The following is a 25,140-nucleotide window of genomic DNA, read 5'->3' as shown; positions in this document are numbered from 1 at the left end:
CAGACGGTCACTTGAGGACAGTGGGCTCCATGGTGATGGTGGTTAGGGTGCATGCTCTAACATGTGGTATGAGTTGGAGCATTGTTTTAAAAGGAAAACATTCTTGAAAAATCAGCTGTGGGAATTATTTTCCTGCCTTACCATTGAGGGGCTTTTTACTTCTTTGGTGCTTTTAATCAAATTTTCTTAAATTCAGCATCTGTAGAATTCTGGAGCCTCTCTGACCCATCCTTACACAACCACTGGTACACCAGCAGTAGCGTCCTCAGCTTCTGTTCTTGTGTGCTTGAACTCTGGTCCGCTGCCAGGAGGCCCACTTATGTCAACCATTAAATGTCTTGACATCTTTTTCAAATTGGAGGCTGGGGGGCTGTTTTTTCCTTCTTTCTGTCATGCAACTTTTAAGGAGACATTCATCTGAAAAAATGCAGGCTGGCTATGTCTTCAGTGATATTTATATTCGGCAGTGTTTTCTCATTTACATAAAGCCTAGCTAATCAGCTTTCACAACAACGGTGAGGTAATGTCTCAGCAGGTCTTTCAGGGAAGCACAATTAAAACATGTCCAATCCTATAAGAGGCAGCCAATCAATAAAGTCTAGGAATGGCAGACTTTTTACGGAGAGTGTTTTGGCAAGGAGTTGCAAGGTTTTATTTGTGTTTCTTTAAGATTGCCCTCTTTTTAATACACAGGTGGCCACATAGTAGTTTCACAGTAGCCTGAATAAACAAGGAAGTAAAACTAATGAGCCCCCATAGGGATGTTTTTTTTTTTTTTTGTGACAGTTCGTGTGAGAATACTTTTTGAAATCGTTCTCTTCCACCTTGTGCTTAACGTACTGTAAATCACTCAAACAACATTCAGGGAACTGTTGACTGTGTATGTCGAATTCAATTTCCAGTTTTAATCTCAGCTGTTCGTCTGGATGCCTTGCAGATTTATGGTGGTAGTCATCATTGGACAGTCTCATTCGGGCTCTCAGTCTCAGTGACACAGCACGCCGACTCTCAGATCACTGAGTGTGTGGTTGACAGGGGAGGGGCATGTGTCGAGGTAAGCAAAGGCCTTTGGACATATTTATTTTTCTCCTGTGAGCCTTTTGAGCAAGCTCTCCTCGTCAATCTTCTGCTGTCAAAGAGGGCCAGAGGTGGGAGCTCCCATCTCTCTCTCTCACAGGGGCCACTGTGTACGTGGGGACCCCAGGGTCAGGCCCTGGATGCTCCTTTGGTAACTGTTGTGAAATCTGCACTGTATGTGGAGGGAGAAGTGGTGGGAGTTGTCCTGTCTGTCTGCTCCCACAAAGCCAATGAGGCAGCAACCTTCTCTGTGTCTTTGTCTTGTACACTTGGTCTAGTCATAATTTTATAAGGGGGTGAATAAGTAACAATCATCCGACTCGTAGCAACTTCATAGCTACGCCATACTAGCTCTTCCATAGTCCTCCCATTGCTCCTTGTCTCAACCCTTTGAAAGATTCGCTGTCAGTTTGGGAGACTGACAGCTGTAGGCCGGATTTCACCTTCTATGTCTTAACATGTAGCTTCAGGGACGGTAGGTGGGGTGGGGGGGTTAAGGCAGCAGGAAAAAAGATAGCAAGAAAGCAAATAGAATGACCTCATCAAACCAAGTTTTTACATGTGTTCCCCCATCTGACGCGCGTGTGTTTCTGATCTTACCGTTTTTCTGCAAGAGGAGAATGTTTCCTGTTTGAGCAGACTCGCGGGTTCACCAAGGAGTCGGGGGGGTCAGGTTGCTCAGCCGACGTCTGGTTCTGTTGAAGCAGATTCCCCACATCTCCATCAAACAGCAGCTCTGTTTTGGCACGGCTCTGAAAACTGACCCTGGTGGTCACTGATGTCTGGGGGTATGCGGAAGAATTGAGGCTGCGCCGCTCTTTCCTGCTCTCTCGTCCTCCTCCGGTTTGAAGGAAGCAGTGGTTGTATCTCACAGCAGTGGCTCATGTGAGTCTTTCATTTTGCAAATCCCAAGACAAGGAGTGAGCTGCAGTTAACATCAACGACTTCTTGTCGTCTTGTCCTAAACCGAAATCTTGAACGTTTGCCAAAGATACTTGAACATTGACACAGAATATTTGTTTATCCTCTCATTTGTTTATATCTGCTTCTGCCTAACTGAGGTATATGTTTGTAATGGCATGCCCAAGCACACCTGGAGAATGTGCGCACAGATGTGGAGCAGTTCATGTACACTTGTGCGTGTGTTTTCCTTCCTGTCAGAGTCTTTGATTGAACAGAGTAGCAGTGTGTTGAACAGGGTCGTCCCCTGACAAGAGCAGTAAGCAATCTTGTGTTGATGTTCTTCCACCTGAAATGTGATATAGTAGTTGTGTGTGTGCGTGTGCGTGCACGTGTGCATGCGTGTTTGTGTGCGTCTGTCTGCCCTGCCTTGTCCAGACTGGTTCCTGTCATGCTAATAAAAGAGATCTCTTTTTAGTTTTGGATACTGATCTCTCCACACAAGTTTAAAGATCTCATTCACGGTTCACACTGCATTTGCCCCTTAATGTCTCACAGCAGGCGCTCAGTCCTAGGCTGTGATTCATGGAGTGACAGGTCTGCCTCTGGCGGCCATAAGGGCCCAGTCAGACAAGGTCCACACACACAGACTGCAGACAAAAACATGTTGCGCCAGTGCTTAGATGCATGATTCTAACACTCCTTGTGTTTTTGACATCTTTTCATGTAGACTTTTACTGTGTAACATGATTGTATTACGTGAAACATCTTGTGGTTTCAGTCTTGTGTTCTTGTAATCTCTCTGGTGGACCATGGTAAAACATTTTGCTCCTCTTATATCAACAGACAAGCTAGAATAGTATCATAGGCCAGATCAATTTGTTTCCTGCTTCATGGTATAAAGACAGCTGTGATCCTCATGAGTCTTCTTGCAGAATTAGACAGACACAAGAGTTTATTCAGTCATTACCTTGTCTGTCCTCAGTGTGTTTGGACTTTTTTCCAATGCATTCATTTTATTTATTTATTTATTTTTTAGTGTTTCCGGGCACTGTGCTGTAAAGGACCCCCACCGCCAAGACCAGAGTATGATGTGGTGTGCATTGGCCTGACAGGTGCTGGAAAGACCAGCCTGCTCTCACGCCTCTGCAGTGAGGGCAGTGACGGCATCGTACCTACAACTGGTATGTGCATGTAATACGTGGAACATTTTTTTTCAGAGTAAAAACTAAACCTGTACACATATACTCGTCTCCCTTCCCTCATGTGCACTTTCATGCTTCAAGAACATGTTGTCCTGTGGATTAGAAGCACAGATAGATAATACTATCCAGGTATTACAGCTCTCCAATAGGGGGAAGCATGTCTTCAGTATGTCTTCCAAAGTTCCAGCGCTCATGCCAGAAACACTCTGCTGTATCTTACCAGCCAATACTCAGCTTCTTTCTTCTAGTCAAGAGGGAGGCTGGTGTTAAGTATGTCCAGAAGAGGAGGCTTTAGGGTTAGTACATCATCCTCTTGGTAGTCAACGTTCTGCTTTCCATATACACAATGCAATCCCTCAAGGACACTGACATTCCTCTTTCCTCCCCTGGCTTTGTCAGCAGTCAGCTACAGCAGTTGAGCTGTTGCAGAAGTCCCATTTTAGATTTAGTCATTGTGCACTTTCACCAGTAGAAGCTAAATATAAAGTAATTCCCCAAATGCACTGCCTGTAACCAAGGGAGTGAAAGCCTTTCTGCATCTGCCACTGAGTAGGCTTTTATAGATCAAATATGTTGATTACTTACCTTTGCAAAGAATTTTTTTTAGCATACTTCTCTGAAATGAGATTTAGCTGTCAGCACTCTGCATCTGCCAGCGTCTACAGAGGGAAGATAACGAAGAGCAATGAGGGGAAAGTCTCCCGTGCCCCCCCACCCCCCACCCACACTCCTTACTTCATGATTTTGCATTGTTGTAATGTACTTAGAAACCACATTTAGCAGTTATTTCAGATGTTTAGAAAATCATAATCGGTTGTCTCTCCTCCTGTTTGTGAATGTTTCCAGGAAAGGAATTCCCACCAAGACAATTTAGCATAATTTGAGCAACATTAAATCTCTTCCTTCACTGGGTTTCTTTACTATTTCCCACCGCATGCAACCGGAACAAACCACATAATACATGGCGGCACTTCAGGCATTAGTTCTATGCTCCACTAACTACAACATAGAACAAAACACTTTTCTGTTTAGCTTCTCTTGTTTTTCTGTTTTGCTAACCCGGACCACACAAAGTGTTAGTTTCTTTACTTTTTACAATACAAATATGCTGTCAGTCCTCCTTGTGTTTACCAGCTGGTGGGTTGGAAAAGGTACAGTAAATATCCTGGGGAAACTAAATGACTGATTTCTTTTTTTTTGTTTTTTCCTAGCCATTCTCTCACTATTGAAAGGCAATCCAGCCAACATTCCTAAAAGTTGACTCTCATTACTCATTACAACATGTGCCGTCCACACATATGCACACACACAGGCACACAATTTCATTACACCATTACAATAATGGATTTTCATTTCTCTCCTCTCAGGTTTCAGCATCAAAGCAGTGCCCTTTCCAAATGCCATCTTGAATGTGAAAGAACTTGGAGGTAAGAAACGCATGCCGTGCCTGAGCCTGTAAAGCTTTGGGAATTGAATTTGACAATTTCCTCTTGTTCACGTGAAACCCACAGTGTGAACCTGTGAGTGAAACTGTGTTAGGTCAAATAGACAGTTGGCCAGCACTTTTCTTGTGGGGCCAACCCAGATGTTAGCATGCCGGCTGCAGCACCACGCTAACTTCAGTGGGCATCTGCTTGTGGTTTGGGATTGGTTTATAATTTACCTTATTACCCAGATGTGCAGATTTGACCTGTTAAAGACTTTCTTTTTAAATCTTTTTTTCTGTCACGTACTTATTTAGTTTTTACCTCCAGAAGCGTCACACCTTTTGGTCACACGCTGACGTTTGTGTACAGACGTCAGACCTGTTAGTGTGTGTTGAAGTGATTGTACGATCTGCACCCTGTTATTCCTGGAAATGCACAGCACTCGAGGAAGCGGTTTAATAAGCACAGATGAGGGATCTTGAGGTGGAGATTCGTAAACAGATCAAATGCAGCGGAAGACTTCCAGTCCTTAAAGGGAGTGTGACGAGAGCGCCATCTCCTCTCCTAAAAGCAGCACAGTGACACAAGAAACTGAAATAATTTATGTTGTTTTCTGCGCACTATAGGTATATGACAGGTGCAGCGCATGTTTTAAAGGCTCACCCGACCTAGCCTTCTGAAAAGATGAAAAACATACACACACAGACACACACACTCATACGCACACAAAGAGGCACCGGGGGACCACCAACGAGGGTGCTACCAAATTTGGACAGAGTGCATTAGGAGGTTTTCAGAAAAGGTTTTTCTGGATTGGTTCAAAGCCAGTCTGGTGGGACATTATTGTGGTTGGAAAAACATTAGTCCTATGGATGACACGTTTGATTTAGATGCGTTAGTATAGGCTGCCACCACAGCAAAGGATGATGAAATCTGTTCTCTTTTCCTCTTGCCCCCCTGCGTGCACCCTTACTCCCCTGCTCCTTTTCTTGTAAATACACAGAGCACAAGAATTTGAGTGATTTATGGTGCCATCCGTTATGGATATGGAGTTGGAGAGGGTAAAAAACGAGCACATGATGTTTTGACGCCTCCACTGACTAATTTTTTATTTGGAGCACAGTATCAGATTTAGGTTTCTGTCTGAGGTGAAATGTTGACATGCAACCCATTTGTTTGGCTGAATGAAGGCGCGCTCTTGAAGTTCCAAATCTACGTGACGTAAATGTGGAGTCAGGAGAGTTGGTGCTCTTGTATAATGTTCCACAGGTCAGTTTCATAATGAACATTTCAGATTGTTTTCCTGATTAAAGCAGCTCCTTTCCGCACAGTTTCTAACTTACTCAACACTTCCCCTTTCTGTCAGGATTCTTTTTTTCTCCCCTTTCCCAACGGCTTTAAAACAAGCAAACATGCCTGGTTTAGTTTTATGTTATTTTGCACTGCATCAATGATGCAGAAAAATGACACAAGATGTGACGCACAGACATCAGTATTCCTGACCCCAAAAACCTTGTTTTACACAATACCTTTGTGGCTTGTTCTCTTCACTCAGCCTTGACTAAGGCAATGGAAGAAGCGCTTGCTGAGAAGCATGAAGAAGTGAAGCACTTCCCATGTATTTCCTTCCTCTCCCACCGGAAAGCCCATTGAATGTCAATGAGGCATCCTCCCTTTACAGTAAGAAATTTAAAGCAAGTCTTGTGTATGCAGGTGACCTTAAGTGCCGGAGATCGGAAAAGAACAGATAACTCTCAAACGCTGATACAGTAACTATTTCTGAGTATTCGCTCCTTTTGCTCGAACAGTTAAAACACATGAAATCCTTCCTCATGAAAGCCCAAGCCTTCACGCTTTTTACGTGCAGTTATTCTATCCTCGCTGTTTGCTTGGCAGGTTGAGCCTGATTATTGCTCAACCCATTTCATCTGGGAGACAAATGTGGTTTAAGTTGAACAGGAAGAAGGCGCATGGGGAAACAAGCAAGTGTTAAGGTCAAAACCTTTGGCACGCAGAGAAATCTTGCATACAGCAAAGAGCAGAGAGTGACCCTAACATGGCACGTGTAGCCCGTTCAGGAGCCAGCTCTCCTCTCTATCATTAAAATGATGCAGACTAGGAACCCATGCAAGTGTAGCTGACTCGCAACTGTAACTTGTATTGTTGCTAAGCCTGGTAATGCATTTTTAACTCTCCCTGCCTTGAGTGCACTGGGCCAGATTGTCATAAGCGCAAGCTGTCCTTTAAACCAGAGGCACAAAGCAGCTTATGTGCAGGCAGCCCTGATGGTATGCTGCCTGTAATGATTCAGACCGGGCTATATGTTGGTCTCACTCATGCATTTGTCATTGAGGTCCCTGCGGTCTTGTTTTCATGTGTTGTGTCTCTCATCTTCACCTTTGGCTTAAGTTTTTTGTTTTCTTCCTCTACCTTCTGCCTCCCGCCCGTCCCTTCTTCCCTGTACTGCTGCTTAAATCCAACATCGAACCAAAGCTAAACTGACATGAATAAGTCTAAATGAATTGGTTTCCACAGCTGAACAGCAGACTGTAAAAATCACACGTGCACGCTAGATGAGAAGCTGTGTGGTCTCTCACTCAGAGCCATCAGCGATGACGGTGATGTTCTTAATATATATCAACCTCAGTGCAGAAATATGATTTATCAAAATATGAGATCGGCACCAAGAGGCAATATCAGCTGTATGGCTCCTTATATTATTTACTTGGTCAAAGAAGTAACCTGAAAATTAATCAGCAGTCAAATACTCAGAGAGAATTGTGCATTTTCATTCTAAGATTAGCTATACAGATGGATTCATTTTTATCAGTGTGCATCAACACTGCAGCAAATTTTGCATCTGGGGATCTTAAGTCTGGCAGGCAGCTGGTGCCAGGTATTGGGATTAGGTGGGAAGGGCACCTCTGGGGACACGGAGAGGAATCTATTAGGTGTGTGTGTGTGTGTGTTTGAGTGTGTGAGTGTATGTCTGGACAGTGACATGACGTCAAGTCTAGACGGGCCATTTCACAGTGCGCATTCATGCCATGCAATGACAGCTGATGAAGAAGTGGTCCTAATAATCGCCACTCATTGCCGTTGAGGCTTTCAGTGATAAGTAAAGTGGTAGATATTTTCACACATGCAGCATTCTTGTTGAGACAATATTTGCCACCATGCTTTCCAGTTTGTTGCTAAATACTAGTATACTGGAAATCAGATGAATTTACAGTAAAATGTGTTTGCCTCAGCGTCCCAATTTAAAGGTTCATGTGCTTTTATTTGTAGATGATCATGTTTGTTGTGCTGTTTGTAAATTTGATAGATTTGTGTAAATTAGAACTTGTCACTGCAACATATGTAGAGCTCATTTGATCATGAACATGTATTCATGTTAGTTTCTCGTGTACATATGCATAGAACATGATTGAAGACGAGCAAGACGCAAGAGCATCACAGAACATTTAGCAGTTTTCTATGACCACCAGCGGCCAAAGGAAGTATGTGAGCGCATCTCAGAACAAAACCACTACATTGTAGTCATCACAGACCCAATGTGGTTCTTATTACTATCAAATAGGACCACAGTGTGTGTAACTTTGCCCACCAGGGAAGCTTTTCTTTTGCATAGGAAAAGACATGACCAAAAGTGAAATAATTTGTAAATTGTCATTTGGGTTTAAAGCAGATGCTGGCAGTCACAGACTGTTCTGATTTGAGAGTTCTCAGAAAGGATGTGTAACTGATCTCTATTTGAGGCCTCGTTCAAGGATGTTACCCTTTTTGATGTTTGGATTTTTTGTCCACACTGGGTGAATGGTGCATCATAGATACTATAAGGGATCGCAAACATATCTTGAAAGCACGTTAGCTGAAGTTTAAATTTCTAAAATGTTCAAGAACAGTATCTCTTCTGTTAACTACAATGTGTAACAGTGCAACAAGTCCAAGTCAGGGGATTTGGGGTCAAGTGTGCAATGACACTGAGGGCAGACCCATGTGCACTTGATATTATTATATATGCTGCCTCCAAATGGGCTTGTGTTTACCATGTTCATGACATGAGTCCATATGAACACCCCCCTCTTGTGGGACCATGTAAGTGGAAACTTTCTAAAAGCTCCACGTTCATGAGTTGTGATGTGTTCACTGACGTTTCCAGAAATGGCACAGGTCATGGAAGTTCATTTTACGGTGGCGGTAATAACTTGTCATTTTAGTTTCAATATTTCTGAGGACTTAGTCAACATTTCTTGAGAAGAAGCGAAGAATGACAAGAAATTCCATGAGTCTTTTGACATCCATGTCACCATTCCCTAGAAGCAGTGTTCTCACAACTTGTACACGACTTCCTGTGTCGTAAGCACAAGCTGACGAGTTCCATTCGAAGTCAGCAACAGGGACAGCAGCCGAAATGTGGGTTGGGTAAAGTGGTCATGAATAGAAATGGTGTGGAGATTAATCATTATTCTATCAGCCAGTCAGATTACTTGTTTATAACTTAAAACAACTGTGTCAGCCACAGTGGCACATGATGAACATGGCTCACCTAATAGAATGGAGGAATGTAACACAATGTAATTATGTCAAATATTAAAGAGGTGCCACATGTCTGTAAACCCGATTCATCAATTATGTGCATAAATGTGAGGGACTGATGTACATTTCAGGCTCGGCCTCACGCAGGAACTGTTTACTTAGAAACAGACACTGCTGAGACTGCAGGTTGATGGGTGTATCAACAGCTGAAGTGTTTTCCACCTCACTCCAGCTCCAGCCCCGGCTCATTCCTCAATGAAGTAAGCAAACTTTATTACTAGAGGCCTCCCTCGCTTGTCCCAGCGCTCCCTCCCATCACCGTATTGTAGCTGTTTTGTTCAGGGAAAAAACACTGTCTGTTTTTCGTTAGGGAGACTTCAAAGAGGGTAGCTTTCAGTGTTTCAACTTTCATGAGTGAAAAAAGACCTGATTCGCAACATGTTTGCATTTTGTTCAGGATAAAAGCTGGCAAAAAGCGTGATGGCAGAGATGTATGAGAACGTGTTGTTCAAGCTGCCTGTGAATCTGAAACCATACCTGCATGGATACCTAACAACAAACAGCACAAGCCTCAACAGTAGCCTAATTTAGACCAAATGTAAATATAGGGTAGTAGGTTTCAACTCTGTTGACTCACTTTTGAAATGTAGACCATCACAAGCTGTTTGAATTTGCGGATGAATTCAGAAACACCAGCCAGTAAACACAACTGAGAGAGAATATGAATTCAAGCAGAGGATCTGCTTTTAATTTTTACTGTATAATTGCTTCCTTATGTTTTACTGGCATTTGCCTTAAGTTTGGTTTATTAACTCATAGTCACGCTTCCTCCCTGTCCCTGCACTATTTGCATCATGACTTAAACAGAATCTTAAAACTGTACCTCTCTCTGTATTTTCACAACATGTTTTGACCCTCAACAAAATCCAACTTTGCCTAAATAAAACCAATCAGATACACCACAGCAAATACATGCACCGTATTTGCATATAACCAGCCAATGCCCCTGCATTTTTGCATTCTTTGTTATTCTTCGTGAAACATATTTTAAGGTAAATAAGGCACAGTATGTATTACTGCACTTTGAGCATTTCATAATTTTAGCAAAGACATAAAAACTCAAGATGACCAATTTTCTATCCCATAAGACATAAGAAAAACAGCAAATCCTCACAATGTGAAATGCGATGTTTGGCATTTGTGACTGACAAATGACTTGAAAATTCATCATCAGAATAGATTCTGATTCATTTTCTGTCAATCGATGAATCCGCTTATCTTTTTAACCCTAAAAAGTACAGCTCGTGGCTTTACTTAACATGAACTCAAAGGCTCAAAGCTGTATGAAAGTTTGCCGTTAATTTACTTTTCTTACGACCCAACAGAAAAGTAATCATAACAAATGTTTTATGGACGGGGAAAGTGTTTCACAGAACTGGCCGGTAGCAGTGGGTTGTGCATACACAATGAATCATCAAATGCCCATGAAGCGTAACACTACATACATACATACATACATCTACATACAATGCAGTCATTAAGATTCATGTATGCCAGACCTCAAACCACGCATACATGTCAAATATTCATATATTGTATTCAGTACATTGAATAAGTAATTACAGTCCTTGTTTCAGGCTGGCTTCATTTGCTACAGAGGGTTGAAAAAGGGAGGCGTGGGTGGGCTGGGTGGGCTGGGTGAGGTGTTTTCCTCAGATCAGATTTCTATCCATTTGATCCCAGAGAGGGTTACTCTCTGATGTCACACACTGACATCACATACTTGTTTTTTTCCACAGTGTAAGAATATCAGAAAATGTTGGAATCATAGCACATTTACAGCTACAAAAAATATAGTCAGCACGGTTCAAGTCACACTAAAAATTACAATATACATGTTTCCTGTTCATTTTTTTGTTTTTTGCATAAACACTTCAGGCTTATTCCCTCAAAACAAAAGAGAACATACCCCATAGCTGACGCACCGTTTTGCATCAATGTTTAACAACTCAAACAGGGAATAAATCCATCTTGAAAAAGCAAAAGATACCAATTTCTTTTGCCAAGAGTAGCCTCAGTAGACAATTATGTAGTGCAGGCACAAGATATGTTTTATGATATTTTGTCCTGACTGGAAATTGTTGCTCTCTTTCCATTACTAACACGATGGCTTGCTTTGTTGGTCCCTGCACCTACACATCAAACCAGAAGCTAAATGTATCAAGTCCGGGCAAGTGAAAAGGATGTTGAAAGCTTTTCTGGGAAACGCATGTCGTAACAGAAGTTAGAAGTAGACACAAGAAGTTTAGGGAACATGGAAACAGTAAAAATTGTAAATCATAAATATATGCAGTGGATTCTCACTTTAAATACAACAAACTGACCGACAGAGCTGTACGCTGCGCTGTGGGATATTTCTGATGAGTTGAGCACAAGGAATGAATTCATGATTAGTTCATGTGATATCATTCATGATTTGTTTGGCTTATTGATTTTGCTGGAGCCATTCATTATTTCATTCATTCAGTCAAAACCCATGCAGTGAATGAATGAAGCAATAAGTCTTCCAACTGATGAGTCAGTATTTGACAGGGTCAGTAAGAGACATGACTTTTACTGACATGCTATTTTTACAGTATCTCTTGTGCTGCGCTCTTGACTTTTGGCTAATTATGCCTCAGTGAAACAGTAAAACTCATTTTTTATAATTACAAGCTATATATAGAGGCTGTAAAGGAAAGTGTTTAAGGGCAGAAAAGTAGAAAGGAAGGGAGGAAAAACGAGCAAAGGAATGAGGTCTTACTCATGGTGCACTTATTTGATTAATGATATGTAGCAGAGCTGCCAGCATCCCCCAAGAATCATGACGTCATGTTTGGAAGTCCTCCTGTCAGACCAATAGGTGGCAGAAGTTGCCAACAAGATCCAGCAAGACGTGACGGACATTCCACCATTTCCAGGCAAAGATGAGAGAAACTTCCTAGTCAATCTCTCAAGTGCCACTTTGTCTGATAGCTTTCCACTCCAGTGAGAGGTGTGAGCAGAAAGAGTGGGGGAGGAAAGAAGGAAGGGAGGGAGAGCATGAGAGAAGGGAGGTAAATGTCACTGAGAGCACTTCGTGATGTTTAAACATTTGCCAGCCTCACAGTTCGTCACTTCTTGGCAATTATCTTACTATGAGCAACAATAACAAAACAACAGTTCACAAGATTGCAAAGGAAGTAACCTCACCAGACGGAGGAGGATAATTTTAACCAGAATAAGTGCAACCTTGTGAAAGAAATTGCATGTACTTGCGTACGCAGTGTGATTGGACCCGTTGTAGTTGTGTGTATGCGGTTCTTCTCAAGTTTGGTGCGTAAACATTTAGAATGATTGAATGGAAAAGGTGTTGTAAGAAGGACAGCATTCAACTGAGACAGCTAAGTGTAAGAGCAGAAGATAAGATAAGTTTTTTTTACACTGCAAGATAGAAATGTCAAGATTATCAAGATTATTGTGATTTTTTTTCCCCCCATCGTAAAGATAAACTGGGTTTCCTCATTAAGAGATCAGCAGCTGCAGTCCACTTGTGTTCAGTCAGTCACGATGGATTCCAATAGTCACAACAAAGGAGCAAGATGTCCCAGTGCTAAAGGAGCATGAGTAACATGGAGGATATGACTAGCATATCATGGTTTGTGATGTCGAGTGAGTTTGTCAGCAGCAGTGAAGAGAGGGCGACAGCAGACGCTGTCATCGGGCAGTCTCTCCTAACCTCTAACCTCATGAAGAACCTTCTTTTTTTTTCTCTCTGTAGACTGAATGATAATATGATGAGTATTTGTCGTAAATGTTAAGCAAACACAGCCTTTTCTCACTACTAAGTTAAGGAACAAAGGTTCAAGATGTGTTTATGAAAGGTTGAGCACTTCCAGATCCAGAGGACTGCAGTTGTCCAGTTTGCAGACAGGCCATCGAACAAAAACCACCATGCCATACTTTGTCTTGGAGCTCCAGTACATAACAGACTGATTCTTTTTTTTTCAGAATTTTGAATTGAAAAGTGCTGTTGAGTGTGAGAGGATTGTTTTTTGACAGGGGCATGGTCGCTGAAGATTGCAAAGGGACTTTATTGCCCCAAAATGTGCTGCCAGGAAATGTCCCAGGCCATGAACTGGCCACGCTAAGCTCCAATAATCACATGGCAATGATTTGCTTCAAGTGAGAAATGGTTAAAGTTATGGTCAAGGCTGGGTTAGGGTCCAAATCCTATGAAGCAGATGGGATCTGGACAGACCCTGAACAATTGACCTGACACTGAAGAAAGTGCACAGGAATTTGCCATGAGAATAATGAAAAAGGAATCTTTTAAACATTTCTCTAAAAAAACAACAACCATATTTCTTACTCAAAAGCAACACCCACACTCAGTGTCAGTGGGCAAAAGGATGGACTGGTAGTGGAAGGGGTGGGGTGGCAAGACGGACATGAGTGACTCATTTTGTGAGCATGTAGCTCTCTTCCTCAAATTACTTACACTAACAAATAAACTTGCTGTGAAGTAAATTATTGCGAGCGGACGTTCTTGCTCCAAATTAGCGCACAAAAAAGGAACCATATGTTGTTCACTGTGAAGTCTGTGTCGGTGTGGCCTTGAAAGTAAGCCCAACCTCCATTCAAATAATCCAGTGAATAAGAGTATTTACTTTAAGGACTTTGGAGATCACTCCCGTGTCTCAACAATGGCTTGTGGAACTGCCAGGAAATCTGGCATGAGAAGAGGTTTTTGGTTTTGCACAAAGAAGTGTAATAAATACAGTGGATGTTTGATTTTTTTTTTTAATTTGTATATATCATGCCTATTTTTCCTCCAAATGATTTAACACCAATCTAAATATTACAGCAATTATTGGTTGGAAATAAACATATTTAATGTGATTTACCTGGAAAATATGTTGGTGTTCTTGGTTACAGAAAGTCTGCTATCCATTTCAAGATGCTGTGGTTCATACATTCAGAAATAAAGTTACTATAGAATATACGCCTTATACTCTAATATATTGATGTAAAGATGTTTTGGTTCTGAACTCAGATAGATTAGAAATAGTATTTTTTAATTTGATAGAGTTTATTTAATGTGTTAACCAACTGACACTATTTTTTGATGATGCACAGCCTTCTTCTCCAGGAGATGCTGGCACTGAGGAGGTTTTCACATGACAACATTAACATCGGTTATGACAATGACCACTACAAAGCTGACACATTAATGGCATTACATCTGTCTACAGGAGCCGACAACATCAAGAAATATTGGAGTCGTTACTACCAGGGGTCACAGGGTGTAGTCTTCGTATTGGACAGCGCTTCATCAGATGAGGACCTTGAGGCAGCTCGTAACGAGCTCCACTCAGCCCTGCAGCACCCGCAGCTCTGCACACTGCCTTTCCTCATTCTTGCCAACCATCAGGACAAACCTGCTGCAAGGACGCCAAACCAGGTAACCTAGCCCGCTCACAGTTCTATTGTTAATTTATTCCATCCCATGCATGTCTAAAGACGGCCTGTGAGCAGTGTTGCAACGCAGGTCAGGTCTGCCGAGGCAAACTGGTCTCCAGGCAGGGGCCAAGCTAAGTGATCAAAAGATCTCAGTAAATTAGTGTTTTTGGGAAAAGAGAAACCTCATCCGGAAGAGTGAAAGCAAGGCCTCCTGCTGCAGCCAGACCTTGAACAGGAGCTTGCAGGCAAGTCCCTTGTGGCTGACCTGTATCAATTGGGCGTGGTAAGGCTCAGCTCCAATAAATAACATGGAGCTAATGCCATGTGGGTCAGCCCCCTCAAAGCTTAGGTGTAGGAGTCTGTTACATTGCCAAGTGGCCATTCAAAATATCACCTCTCCATTGTGGAAGGAGTCTGAGCTAGTATGAGACAGGAAGTAGGGATGTAAATCACAAGTTTTTTCACGATACAATGTTATATCAGTTTGTTGGACAACAATATAATATTTACTGATGTCACAAAGTGTGCCACAAAATGACTTCGATTCAATTCAAGGGGCCCACAATCTATATGAGATGGTACCACATGCCCGTTTAACACAATCAGTTACATGATGACTGGATAGAGTGTGACAGTCATAAATATGAGCAGCCAGCAACAGATTTTGAATGGCAGCAGTCGGGGAGAGGAGGGAGGAGAGTTGAAAGAGACAGTTGTACAGTCAGTTCCCAGCAGTTCCCAGCAGTTCAACAGGGCCGTCTATGTGAAACAGAAATCCAGCCCTCACTCTCGCACTGCCTGGTTAGTTAGAGTTATTTTTAAGTTACTGTATGTTTTGTCTGACTCACGGTTAAGTTGTTGTGGCTGATGTTAAATTTTGCTCGTTCCCAGCAGTAGCACAGATCTCCCGGAAGTTGTAACTTACACCTGCAATTCTTAATTTGCTTTACGGAAGACGGGAGGCAGACTGGGAGTTAAATTACGATCACTTTTAGTCATAGACACTCTTTAGTCAGCAGCAACACACTGTCCACCAGGGCTGAGACAATATGCCTGTCTCCTGATCACGATACTTCACGATGAATGGATATGTATTCCCCTACTTAAGTATTGCGATTCTACAAGTATTGTTGACCCAATATTAACCATTCATTGCCATTTTTGATCGTTTTCTTTAACAATAGACCATGGGAAAAGTTGAATCACACACTTCTAGAGAGTCATATTTCCAAAAACAAGTCACATGTCAGCCAGTCTTTCTGAGTTCTAGTAAACGGCTGTTCCTGCTCATCAAGCAGCAGCAAAAAACAGCAACAAATTGTTTTCATGAAGAACTTCAACTCAGCTAAAACGTCGGAAATGTCTTTTGTCTTCATAAAGAACTTAAATGGACATGATGACAGAATACAAATGCTAGTGTCCTTGAAATGGTGACACAGAAATGGCATGGGAATTTTCACGTAGCATCGATGTTATTGGATTGTTGACCAACGAATCGATACATTGATCGAGAGCACGGATCGTTACACCTTTACACCAACTAGATATTATTGGATTCACCTCTCTCCGAGTTGTCGTGGTAGAGAGGCATCACATGGTTTTAGTGACTCTCGCTGAGGAAAAGACCGTTGTTTCATCCCACAGGACACCAGTTTGGGGTATCCAGCCTTTTTGGACTCTCTGGGTAGATTCAAGAGAGGGCACCACCCAGATGCTCCATAGTTTTGTACAGGGACTTCAAGACTCGTGGGGATTAATGGAGGGTGACTGGGGCAGAATGGCCTGTCGAGTGGCATTTTGCTTTTAGTCTTCTGTACTAGTCATGGCCTGCACATAATGAACACTGTGTTTGAACATAAGGTACTGAGTGCTGTTGACTGATCAAAAGTCTCCAACTCTCACCTCTGGAAGACACTGTTGATCATGTGTCTTCAAGGGGTTGATGCTGGAAGGTCTTTGGTGGCTGTCATGGTGGAAGCCTGATTACCTGCTGGTGGGACTCCACTGTTTAGCAACTCTTGTTGTCTCTGCTGGTCTTTTTTGGGGAGTTCATAAAAACTGATTTTTGGTTGGCCTCAACAAGCTTCCACCAAAGCATTCAATATCTCAGGAGAGGAGAGTAGGACTGCTGACCTTACCTGGACAAATCACTGGGCAGTGTGGGAAGAACACTTAGAGAAACTTATGAACTCGACAGGCGTGCTCTCTGTGAAAGAGGCAGAGTTGTAAGATGTAAACTTTGCACATCGTTTTGTTGAAGGTTGTAATCAGAAAGCTTTCCATGTACCAGGGATGAGGTTCAAAGTGTTGTTGGGCTGTCTTGGTTGACACACCTCCTCAGGATAAATACAACTGGCATACAGATTGTGGAACAGTGGACCAGCTCTTGGGACACTGTGGGTTCTGACCACAAGAATAAGGTTATGGATGCAAATGCAAGAAATGTGTTTCTCTCTTCACATGTGTCTTGGCTCACCTTCAGGGACAAGATGAGCTTAAACATCTGGATGGAGCTTTGAGAAACCATTGCTCCCTCAAATTGAACAACAAACAATTATACCAGCGGTATAAACAGAAATATTAACAGAAATATCGAACATAACAATTAACCGTAACCAATGAGGATTTTTCTTTTGTTTATATATATATATATATATATATATATATATATATATATAGCCAGATTTTCCAGTCTCAGCTCACTTTTTGAAATACATTCATCTGTTTCACAGGGTTGGAGAACATGAAGGGCATGTGCTTCCAAGATGCTTGCTTTTTATCCTTGCCGGTAAATGGTCCATGAAACAGCTTTTGGCCTCTGGAACAGAGATTACCCTTTTTGGTTTGTTTGTCTGTATTTTCCCCTTATTGAAGTTACAGATTCTGTTGTGATTTTTGTTGTTTTGCAGGTCAGTGTGTAGCATTTAGTCTATCTATCTATCTATCTATCTATCTATCTATCTATCTATCTATCTATCTATCTATCTATCTATCTATCTATCTATCTATCTATCTATCTATCTATCTATCTATCTATCTATCTATCTATCTATCTATCTATGTGTGTATACACGCACGCACGCACGCACGCACGCACGTTATATACATATATAAAATACAGCCAGGTTTTGCTCATCGAATCCTCTCTGTATATTGACAGTAGGAATAAATGTACTGTACTTCTGACTGAACATTTTACCAGCCCTGGCCAGTGCAGAAACCCCATGAGTGCATTTTTTTCTTTTGTCTCGAGCAGCAGCTTGCCACTCCACCAACAGACAGGCTGTAATAGTTAGAGGACAGTAGAAATGTCATGTTGTAGTCATGGAGTAGTAGGTCATGTCACCACCTCCCCTCAGGACAAAATTAATCACTCATAGTGGAGGCAGGGATAAAACACAGCACAACCAGTGAAGTCTCTCTCTCTCTCTCTCTCTCTCTCTCTCTCTCTCTCTCTCTCTCTCTCTCTCTATCTATCTATCTCTCTCTCTCTATCTATCTATCTCTACCTCGCTCTTCCTCTTTGCTAGCTATTCTTTACCACTCTACCTCCCTACCGGAGGAGGAGCCTCTCGGAGTAGGATGTTATGGACAGCATTCTCTTTGCAATGCTCACTCGGGTTTCAAAACCTGGAACCTCACTTACCTACACGCTGACAAAACACACACACACACACAAACATAAACACAAATATGTATGCACACACACATGCATCATCAGCAAAGCATTATTTCATCTTTTCTGACAGATAATGTGACATCAGTGGGAAATAATAGAGAGAAAAGTTTTATACCAGATTGTACTGTGTGTGAGCCAAACTGAATATGTTTGAGGAAAACCTGTGACTCCACCTGAATCAGTTTGACTTAGTTTAACTAATTAGTATGGACTGGTTGCACCACTATAGTCACGGAAACCTGCAAATTTATTGATATTTTAAATGGCAACTGCTTGCTTTAAGCCCACAGCACTGGTCTCTTTGTTGGCCCTCATAATGCAGCCAATTAATCCAGTCTGCGAGCTTCCTGTGCCTGCACCAGCGTTCGTGTGATGTGTCCTCTGCCATATTTGATCCGTCACTGCACCAGTGTCTGGAAGTATTGACTTTTCTGAACTGTTTGCAAACACTGATGACACGTGAGACTAGCTTGTGGGGAAGGAGGGATGACATTAATTCCACCTAAAGGCCTTTTTTTTGCACCGTGTCATGTGGGCCGTTTGAGTTCATGATGAATGACTTACATAAAGTGAGTTGATCGAGGCTGCTGAAGAAGCTGATTATTACTGATGCACTTGTTTTCATGCAACATCTACTTCTGTCAGCGAAACATGATTGGATATATGGGCATTTTTGCATTGTCCAGGCTGCTATTATTTCTTTCCTACACCGCCACACCTTTTTGTCATACATGCACATCTATTAAATATAAATTAAAAGAAATCCGTACATGCAGATTGCAGTAATTTCTTATTCTCAGTTGCTAATATCAAACACCAAAGGGTGGCATCCACATACGTTCCAACATACATCCATGTTGTTATTTAGTTTATTTATGACAAGGAGATGATTTTTTTAAGTCTTAACGTCAGGCTAAGTGATGACAGATTTAATTGATTAACACCAGCAGTGGTCTAATAATAGACCGGGTCTGTGGAGTGCTGCACTCGTAGCACTGAACTCAGTTTTGGGGACATAGAGATTCTCTTATTTGGCCTGCTTTTCAAAGTGTGTGTATATTTGTAATGCGTTTGTGTGTTTGCAATTACATCGTCATTATGAGTGTTACCATGCCCGTGTGTGCATATTATCATCTGACTCATGGCTGTGTCACTGAAGGAGCTTAGTGTTCAGTGACTCATGAGTAATCTTTGCTAAGATGAAAAAAATTTTTAGACCAACTATGAAAGAAATGGTTGACTCGACCTCTTCTCTCACACTGTTTCTTTGCCTCTATACTGTATGTCAAGCTCACGAGCGAAGTAATAACCCTCATTATTAATGTCATTAATGGACATCCAGCTTCAGGTAGCATCATGTGTTACACTGTTGAAAATAAAGGTGAGAGAAGGTTGGAAATGGTTTGCCCAGTCTACCACTGCACAGTGCAAGAGGGCAAACCCTCAGTATGTTAACCAAACATTTGCTCAACATCCACAAGGGTCTGTTCCTGGAGTTCATTTTCAGTTCCCTCAAGGTTCCCATGCTATCACTTCTAGTTCACTTAAGAGTAGCTTTCACCTCTGTTATGGAGCATCTTGGAAACACAGATAAAATAAGATGTTTGTCTTGTGATAAAACATTATTTACAGACCATGCTGATGCAAATAAAAAACAGGTATAGACCCTCAAAAATGAAACAAGTGCTTTTATGCTTTTTGTTTCTACATTTTAAAATTTTGTTAATCATCTTTAAAGCATTAGCAATGGCTTTGCTTCAAATTATAAGAAGGATTTATGTCCCCAGGCATTCTCTGAGCTCAGAGGGTGCAGCTCCTCTGGTTGTTCCTAGAATCCCGGCTTGTGACTAAAGGTGACCAGGCATTTGCTGTACGAGCCCCCAGACTGTGGAACACTCTGTCTATTGAAATCAGACGAGCTACATCTTTAGCGTCGTACAAATCTCTTCTTAAAACTTTCTTTTAGAGGAAAGCATTTATGAATATTTGATACGTTTGCTGGTTTGTATCTTCCCTTCTCTTGCCATATTACAATTTTCACTTTCATTTTCTGTTATTTGTATTTTTGTTTTTATTGTTGTTTTGGTTTTTATTTACAGATTTGTTTTCTAAGCATTTGACTACGTTGCGGCAACAACAGCCTCTATCTGCCTCTATCTGTTAGCAGCCATCACATATCATCACATACCTCATTATTGAAATTAATATTTGCTTTGTAATTGTAAATTATTAATTGTACAATGTAAATTATTAACAGAACTGAGAAGGTCTTGCTAGTTGTGCCAGCTGCTAAGGTACGTTGCTCCTTTAGCCACCTAACTTGCGTATGGTTTGTCTTCAGGAAGTTTGGGAATATTTATGTGTTCACATTACTTATTGATAAAGGTTGTCAAAATGCTCTGCTGTAGAGCTGAGTTGCTTAATATTAAATGAAAGTTACGCTAAAAGTACCTAGGTACATGTCAGAAACAGGTGGCAAACCACTCTTAGCACTGGCCTTGCTGGTCCAGTGTAAGTGCAGCGTGTCTCCTCAGCTAAGGATAAAAGCACAATTAAAGATATGCCACTTCTTATTTCCACAATTTTCTCATCCTCAGCAGCCAGGTTGTCAGGAGCATTGCAGCAAGGCCTCAGAGTGAACCCTCGAAAGTGTCATGTTATGTACATTGCGTCCAGCTGCATTTCTGAAACTACTTATTAAACTCATTTGTCACTCACTCATCACTCTTTTACTTAGGCTGTCCAGAGAATGTGTACTGGTACTGTGAATTATGTCTCTGACTGAATTTGTTGCATAGCCGCTGTAGCTGATTTTCCTGAAGAGTTAGGTTTAGCGTGTTTTATGAGACATTTTATACTGTTATGTTCCGTGAGTAGTTTAAAACATACAGTGAAGCATAAGTGGTGTTCTAGTCCCAGAAACCTGTATGAAAGTCCAAGGAAAGTAGGTTAGCATAGTAAATGTCATCTATTGTGCTAAACGGTCATTTTCAGCTTGTTGTAGCTTCCTCACCAGTACCAGAAAAAGTGTCTACATCAGTCATACAGCCCCGTCTGTTTCCACAGGACCCAAATAATCTCACATGCACTATCCTTTAAAGGTCTTGTATAAGACACCATATATACCCGGTATGTTATGTATGTTTTCATTATTTATTAGAATTTCCAATAGCTTTTTTCCTGAGTAAACAAGTCCCACTAAGGGGTCAGTGCACATTACTTTGAGATGTTTTGGGCCAGTGGAGCTACTTCACTCAGACTTTTCCTTCATAGAAGCTTTACACTGTTTATGAGGTCATCACCAGGATAGAAGAGTGACACTGTAAAAATACCTTACATGTTAGAGAACCTGAACTATTATTTTTTTATCTTTCTTAATACCTTTGAACTGTAATAAATGGTAAGTGGTAGACGTGAAGTGGAAACAAACCTCTCTTCTTGCTGTTCATGGTATGCTGCAGATATGAAGACCAAGTCATGTCAAAATTAATTATTTAAACAGGGAACTACACTAGAGAAACGCAGGTAATAAAAAAAAAGCTGTAATAACATTGAAGATTACTGTTATCCATAACCCTTTGAAAATAACCTTTTCAACAAGAGCCCTAACCTTTGATCCATCATAACAATTTGCTCCAGAAAACTGCGTCCGGTTCCATCCTTAGTAATCCCTTTGAAATGTTTAAATGATTTAAGCATGTCTAAATGTTTATTAGACAGGTCACCCTAAATTAAAACAAGAAGTCATGCCTTAGGTTTTGTATATACCATATGTGATGCATGGATATAATGCTGCAAGTCTTGCCACAGTGTTCCCCTTCAATCCCCCTACTCAAGTACCTTTCACACAAGACTGTGGTTCCATGTGGACCCTATGATGTCTTCATCTTATTTATTTTCCAGAGGCATATGTGGCCTAAATAGGATTTATTCAGGTGCCCTGAGATTAAACTTGACGTGTTAATGTGGCCACTTCAATATAATATTTGTTTAATACTTTTAGGGGTTGATATATTGAACCAACTATAACCCAGATTACAAAAAAAGTTTGGACGCTTTGGAAAACATACATAAAACAGAATGTGATCATAGAAGTTGGCGATTTGGCTCTGAAATAATATCACAATATTTCAGGGTATTTCTGCGATAGCGATTTTTTTGACAATGTGAGAAATGCGGTGCAACTTGTCAAAGATTGGGTGATGCTGTGCTGTGCCAATGTAGGTTGTCTGCTTGGTTTATAACTCCCAAAGCTGTTGAGCGCTCCTCCCTGGATTTTTGGCTCCCCTTGCTCTCAGGCCAGTGCTTCTGCTTGAGGTGGAGAAATCAGTTTATTGTATTGCCCCCTGTTATTGTCTTCTTGCACTTCTTACATTTTATCACATTTTGTTGTACATCTGATCTCTCATAACCAAACCACCACTGACATTGCTCACCTTTTAGAACTGACTGCTCCAGCATGGAGCCAGAAGCAATGCTGCCTTCAGGTTCAGCCAAGCTTGTTGTTGCTGTGTCTAACAGTATGATGTCATTACATCAGAAGTGGGAGTATTAGCATTATCACAGTATGATTTTTTTTAGCATATTAAAAATTATACCAATGTTATCCTGAAGTATATGATATGGCATTCCCCCGCATAATAATATGCTATCCTTTTTGATATATACTTAATTGGAGACAGTTCAAAGACAATAACGTTTGACCTCATCAGCTTCATTGATTTTTGTAAATATCTGCCTATTCTGAATTTAATGGCAGCAACACGTTTCAAACAAGTTGGGACAGGAGTAACTAAAGACTGGGAGATGGTAACAGGTGATAGAATCATGATTGGGTATGAAAGGGGCATCCTGGAAAGGCTCAGTCGTTTTCATGATTGTATGACTACACAGGCTCATGCAGACTTTGTAAAGCTGTTGTCGGTAAACACAGTTTGTTTGCAAATGATTACATTCTGTTTTTATTTTTACATTTTACACAGCATCCCATTTGAATCATGGTTGTAATGGCAACTCAGAGGAATCCCTACCAACAAAGATTCAGTTGCTGGTTCAAGCAAAAATAAATTGGCACCCAAAAAGAGTAACTCACTTTTTGCATTCAAACTTCCAAGCAGCTTGTAAACACAAACATAATGATGTTTGAGTGCACAGGAATCAGCATTGTTTGGGGTTATTTAAAGGAAAACTTAAATGAAAGAAACATTTTGCGTAAGGATTAACTGATGTTAAAAGTACTGTGATACGTTGCTCTCTGTTTGAGCTTTACGTCTGAAATTAAAATAAAATTAAAAAAAAAAACATCTGAATGCGACGTGCATAAAAGTACATGAAAAAAGAAAAATGACAGATTTGTTGTTTAGGCCTTAATCTACTCAGTTAAATGGTTCATTCTGAAGCACATTAAATCTCAAGCCTCAGTTATCAGCGACATGCTTTGAAGTGATGTTTAACATCCTGTGTGACATTTAAAAGGATGTTTTATGTAAATATGAAAGCACACATTCTCTGAGGGAAGTCTGTAGGGAAGGCTACGTAGTGCGTCTGTGACTGAATGTCTGTGCGTGACCTAGATTGCAAGATTAGATTAGGCCCACAGGTGAAGGAAATTATGGATCATTGTGCAGTTTTATTGGAACATTTATTGGATTTTACAAACATCCTGCTGAAGACCCCTGACTCCTGCAACGGCTTTCCATCTGAACTCCGCCAGCCTCCAAAGACAGCAGCTGCATTGCAGGTTCTTGTGAATTTTTGACAAGCGCCACCCATAAAACAAGCCCAAATTTAGTTGGTCCGAATTCTATTGGCAGCTCTTCTGGCGATGACACTATACACAAATGACGTCTCCATGTTGGCCCTCTTCTCACAGCAACCACTCTGTTGACAGAACAAGGTGGCTCATTTCCGTAACACACACACATACTTGCATTTGCTAATGCTGTTTTCTGGGGCACCCCTTGTTTATGGTGTAACGTTAGTGACTTAGGGTGTTTCTGACACTGCTTGAGGGAGGGGTGAGAGAAGGTGACGGTGGGGTAATACAGCTCAGTGGGCCTGTTAAGGCCTCACTGGGGCCCTCTGTGCTGGTGCAAGTGTTTTTCAGGAGGAGGGTGGGTCTGGAGGAGGTTGAAGGAAATGTGGGACAAAATTCCTTGTTGACATCAATCTCCTGCCATTGGGGGGCCCAAGGAAGCTGGGGAGGAGTGGAGGGGAGGTCACCCTGTTGATATAACACCTCAACAAAGCAGGTCTGTTTGGATGGATGGGCCTAATGGACTGCGTTCACGAGGGGCTCTTGTTTTAGAAAATGCTGTCAGTGTTAGTGGGCTGAGGTAGAGGTCTTCTTTGGTTCTGTTGGCGCTTGTCTAATCTGAGGAAGAGAACAGAATTGAACTGATGACGCAGCCCTGATTCCAGCAAAGTTGTGATACTGTGTGAAACACAAATAAAAACAGAATGCATTCATTTGCATCAGCTATATATTTATCCAATCATGTGTTCATAAAGTGGTGAATCTCTCTCCATCCTTGCTTGTGAACGACTGAACCTTTCCAGGATGGCCCTTTCATACCCAATCATCACCTGTTACCAATCAACCTGTTTACCTGTGGAATGTTCCAAACAGGTGTTTCTGGAGCATTCTTGTCAACTTGTCTGAAAAATGTTGCTGCATCAAATTCAGAATAAGCAGATATTTACAAAAATCAATGAAACTGATGAGGAAAAACATTAAATATATTGTCTTTGTACTGTTTTAAATAACTGTTTCAGAGTATTTGTCAAAAAGGATTAGCAAATTATCACGTTCTGTTCTTATTTATGTTTTACA

At 41.3% G+C, this 25,140-nt stretch overlaps 1 protein-coding gene across 2 annotated transcripts in view; it reads left to right on the top strand.

The window, feature by feature from the left end:
* The window catches only part of arl15a (ADP-ribosylation factor-like 15a), a 101,681-nt gene that overhangs the window by 36,556 nt on the left and 39,985 nt on the right, over window positions 1-25,140 (top strand). For both annotated transcript variants that reach the window (XM_070963909.1, XM_070963908.1), the window contains exons 2-4: window positions 3,017-3,161; window positions 4,550-4,609; window positions 14,422-14,630. In XM_070963909.1, the coding sequence (XP_070820010.1) occupies window positions 3,017-3,161; window positions 4,550-4,609; window positions 14,422-14,630 (414 nt within the window). The remainder of the gene's footprint in view (window positions 1-3,016; window positions 3,162-4,549; window positions 4,610-14,421; window positions 14,631-25,140) is intronic.

This window comes from Chaetodon trifascialis, chromosome 6, assembly GCF_039877785.1.
Source record: "Chaetodon trifascialis isolate fChaTrf1 chromosome 6, fChaTrf1.hap1, whole genome shotgun sequence".
Classification (NCBI taxonomy): domain Eukaryota; kingdom Metazoa; phylum Chordata; class Actinopteri; order Chaetodontiformes; family Chaetodontidae; genus Chaetodon; species Chaetodon trifascialis.
This window is presented reverse-complemented; position numbering and strand designations above follow the sequence as displayed.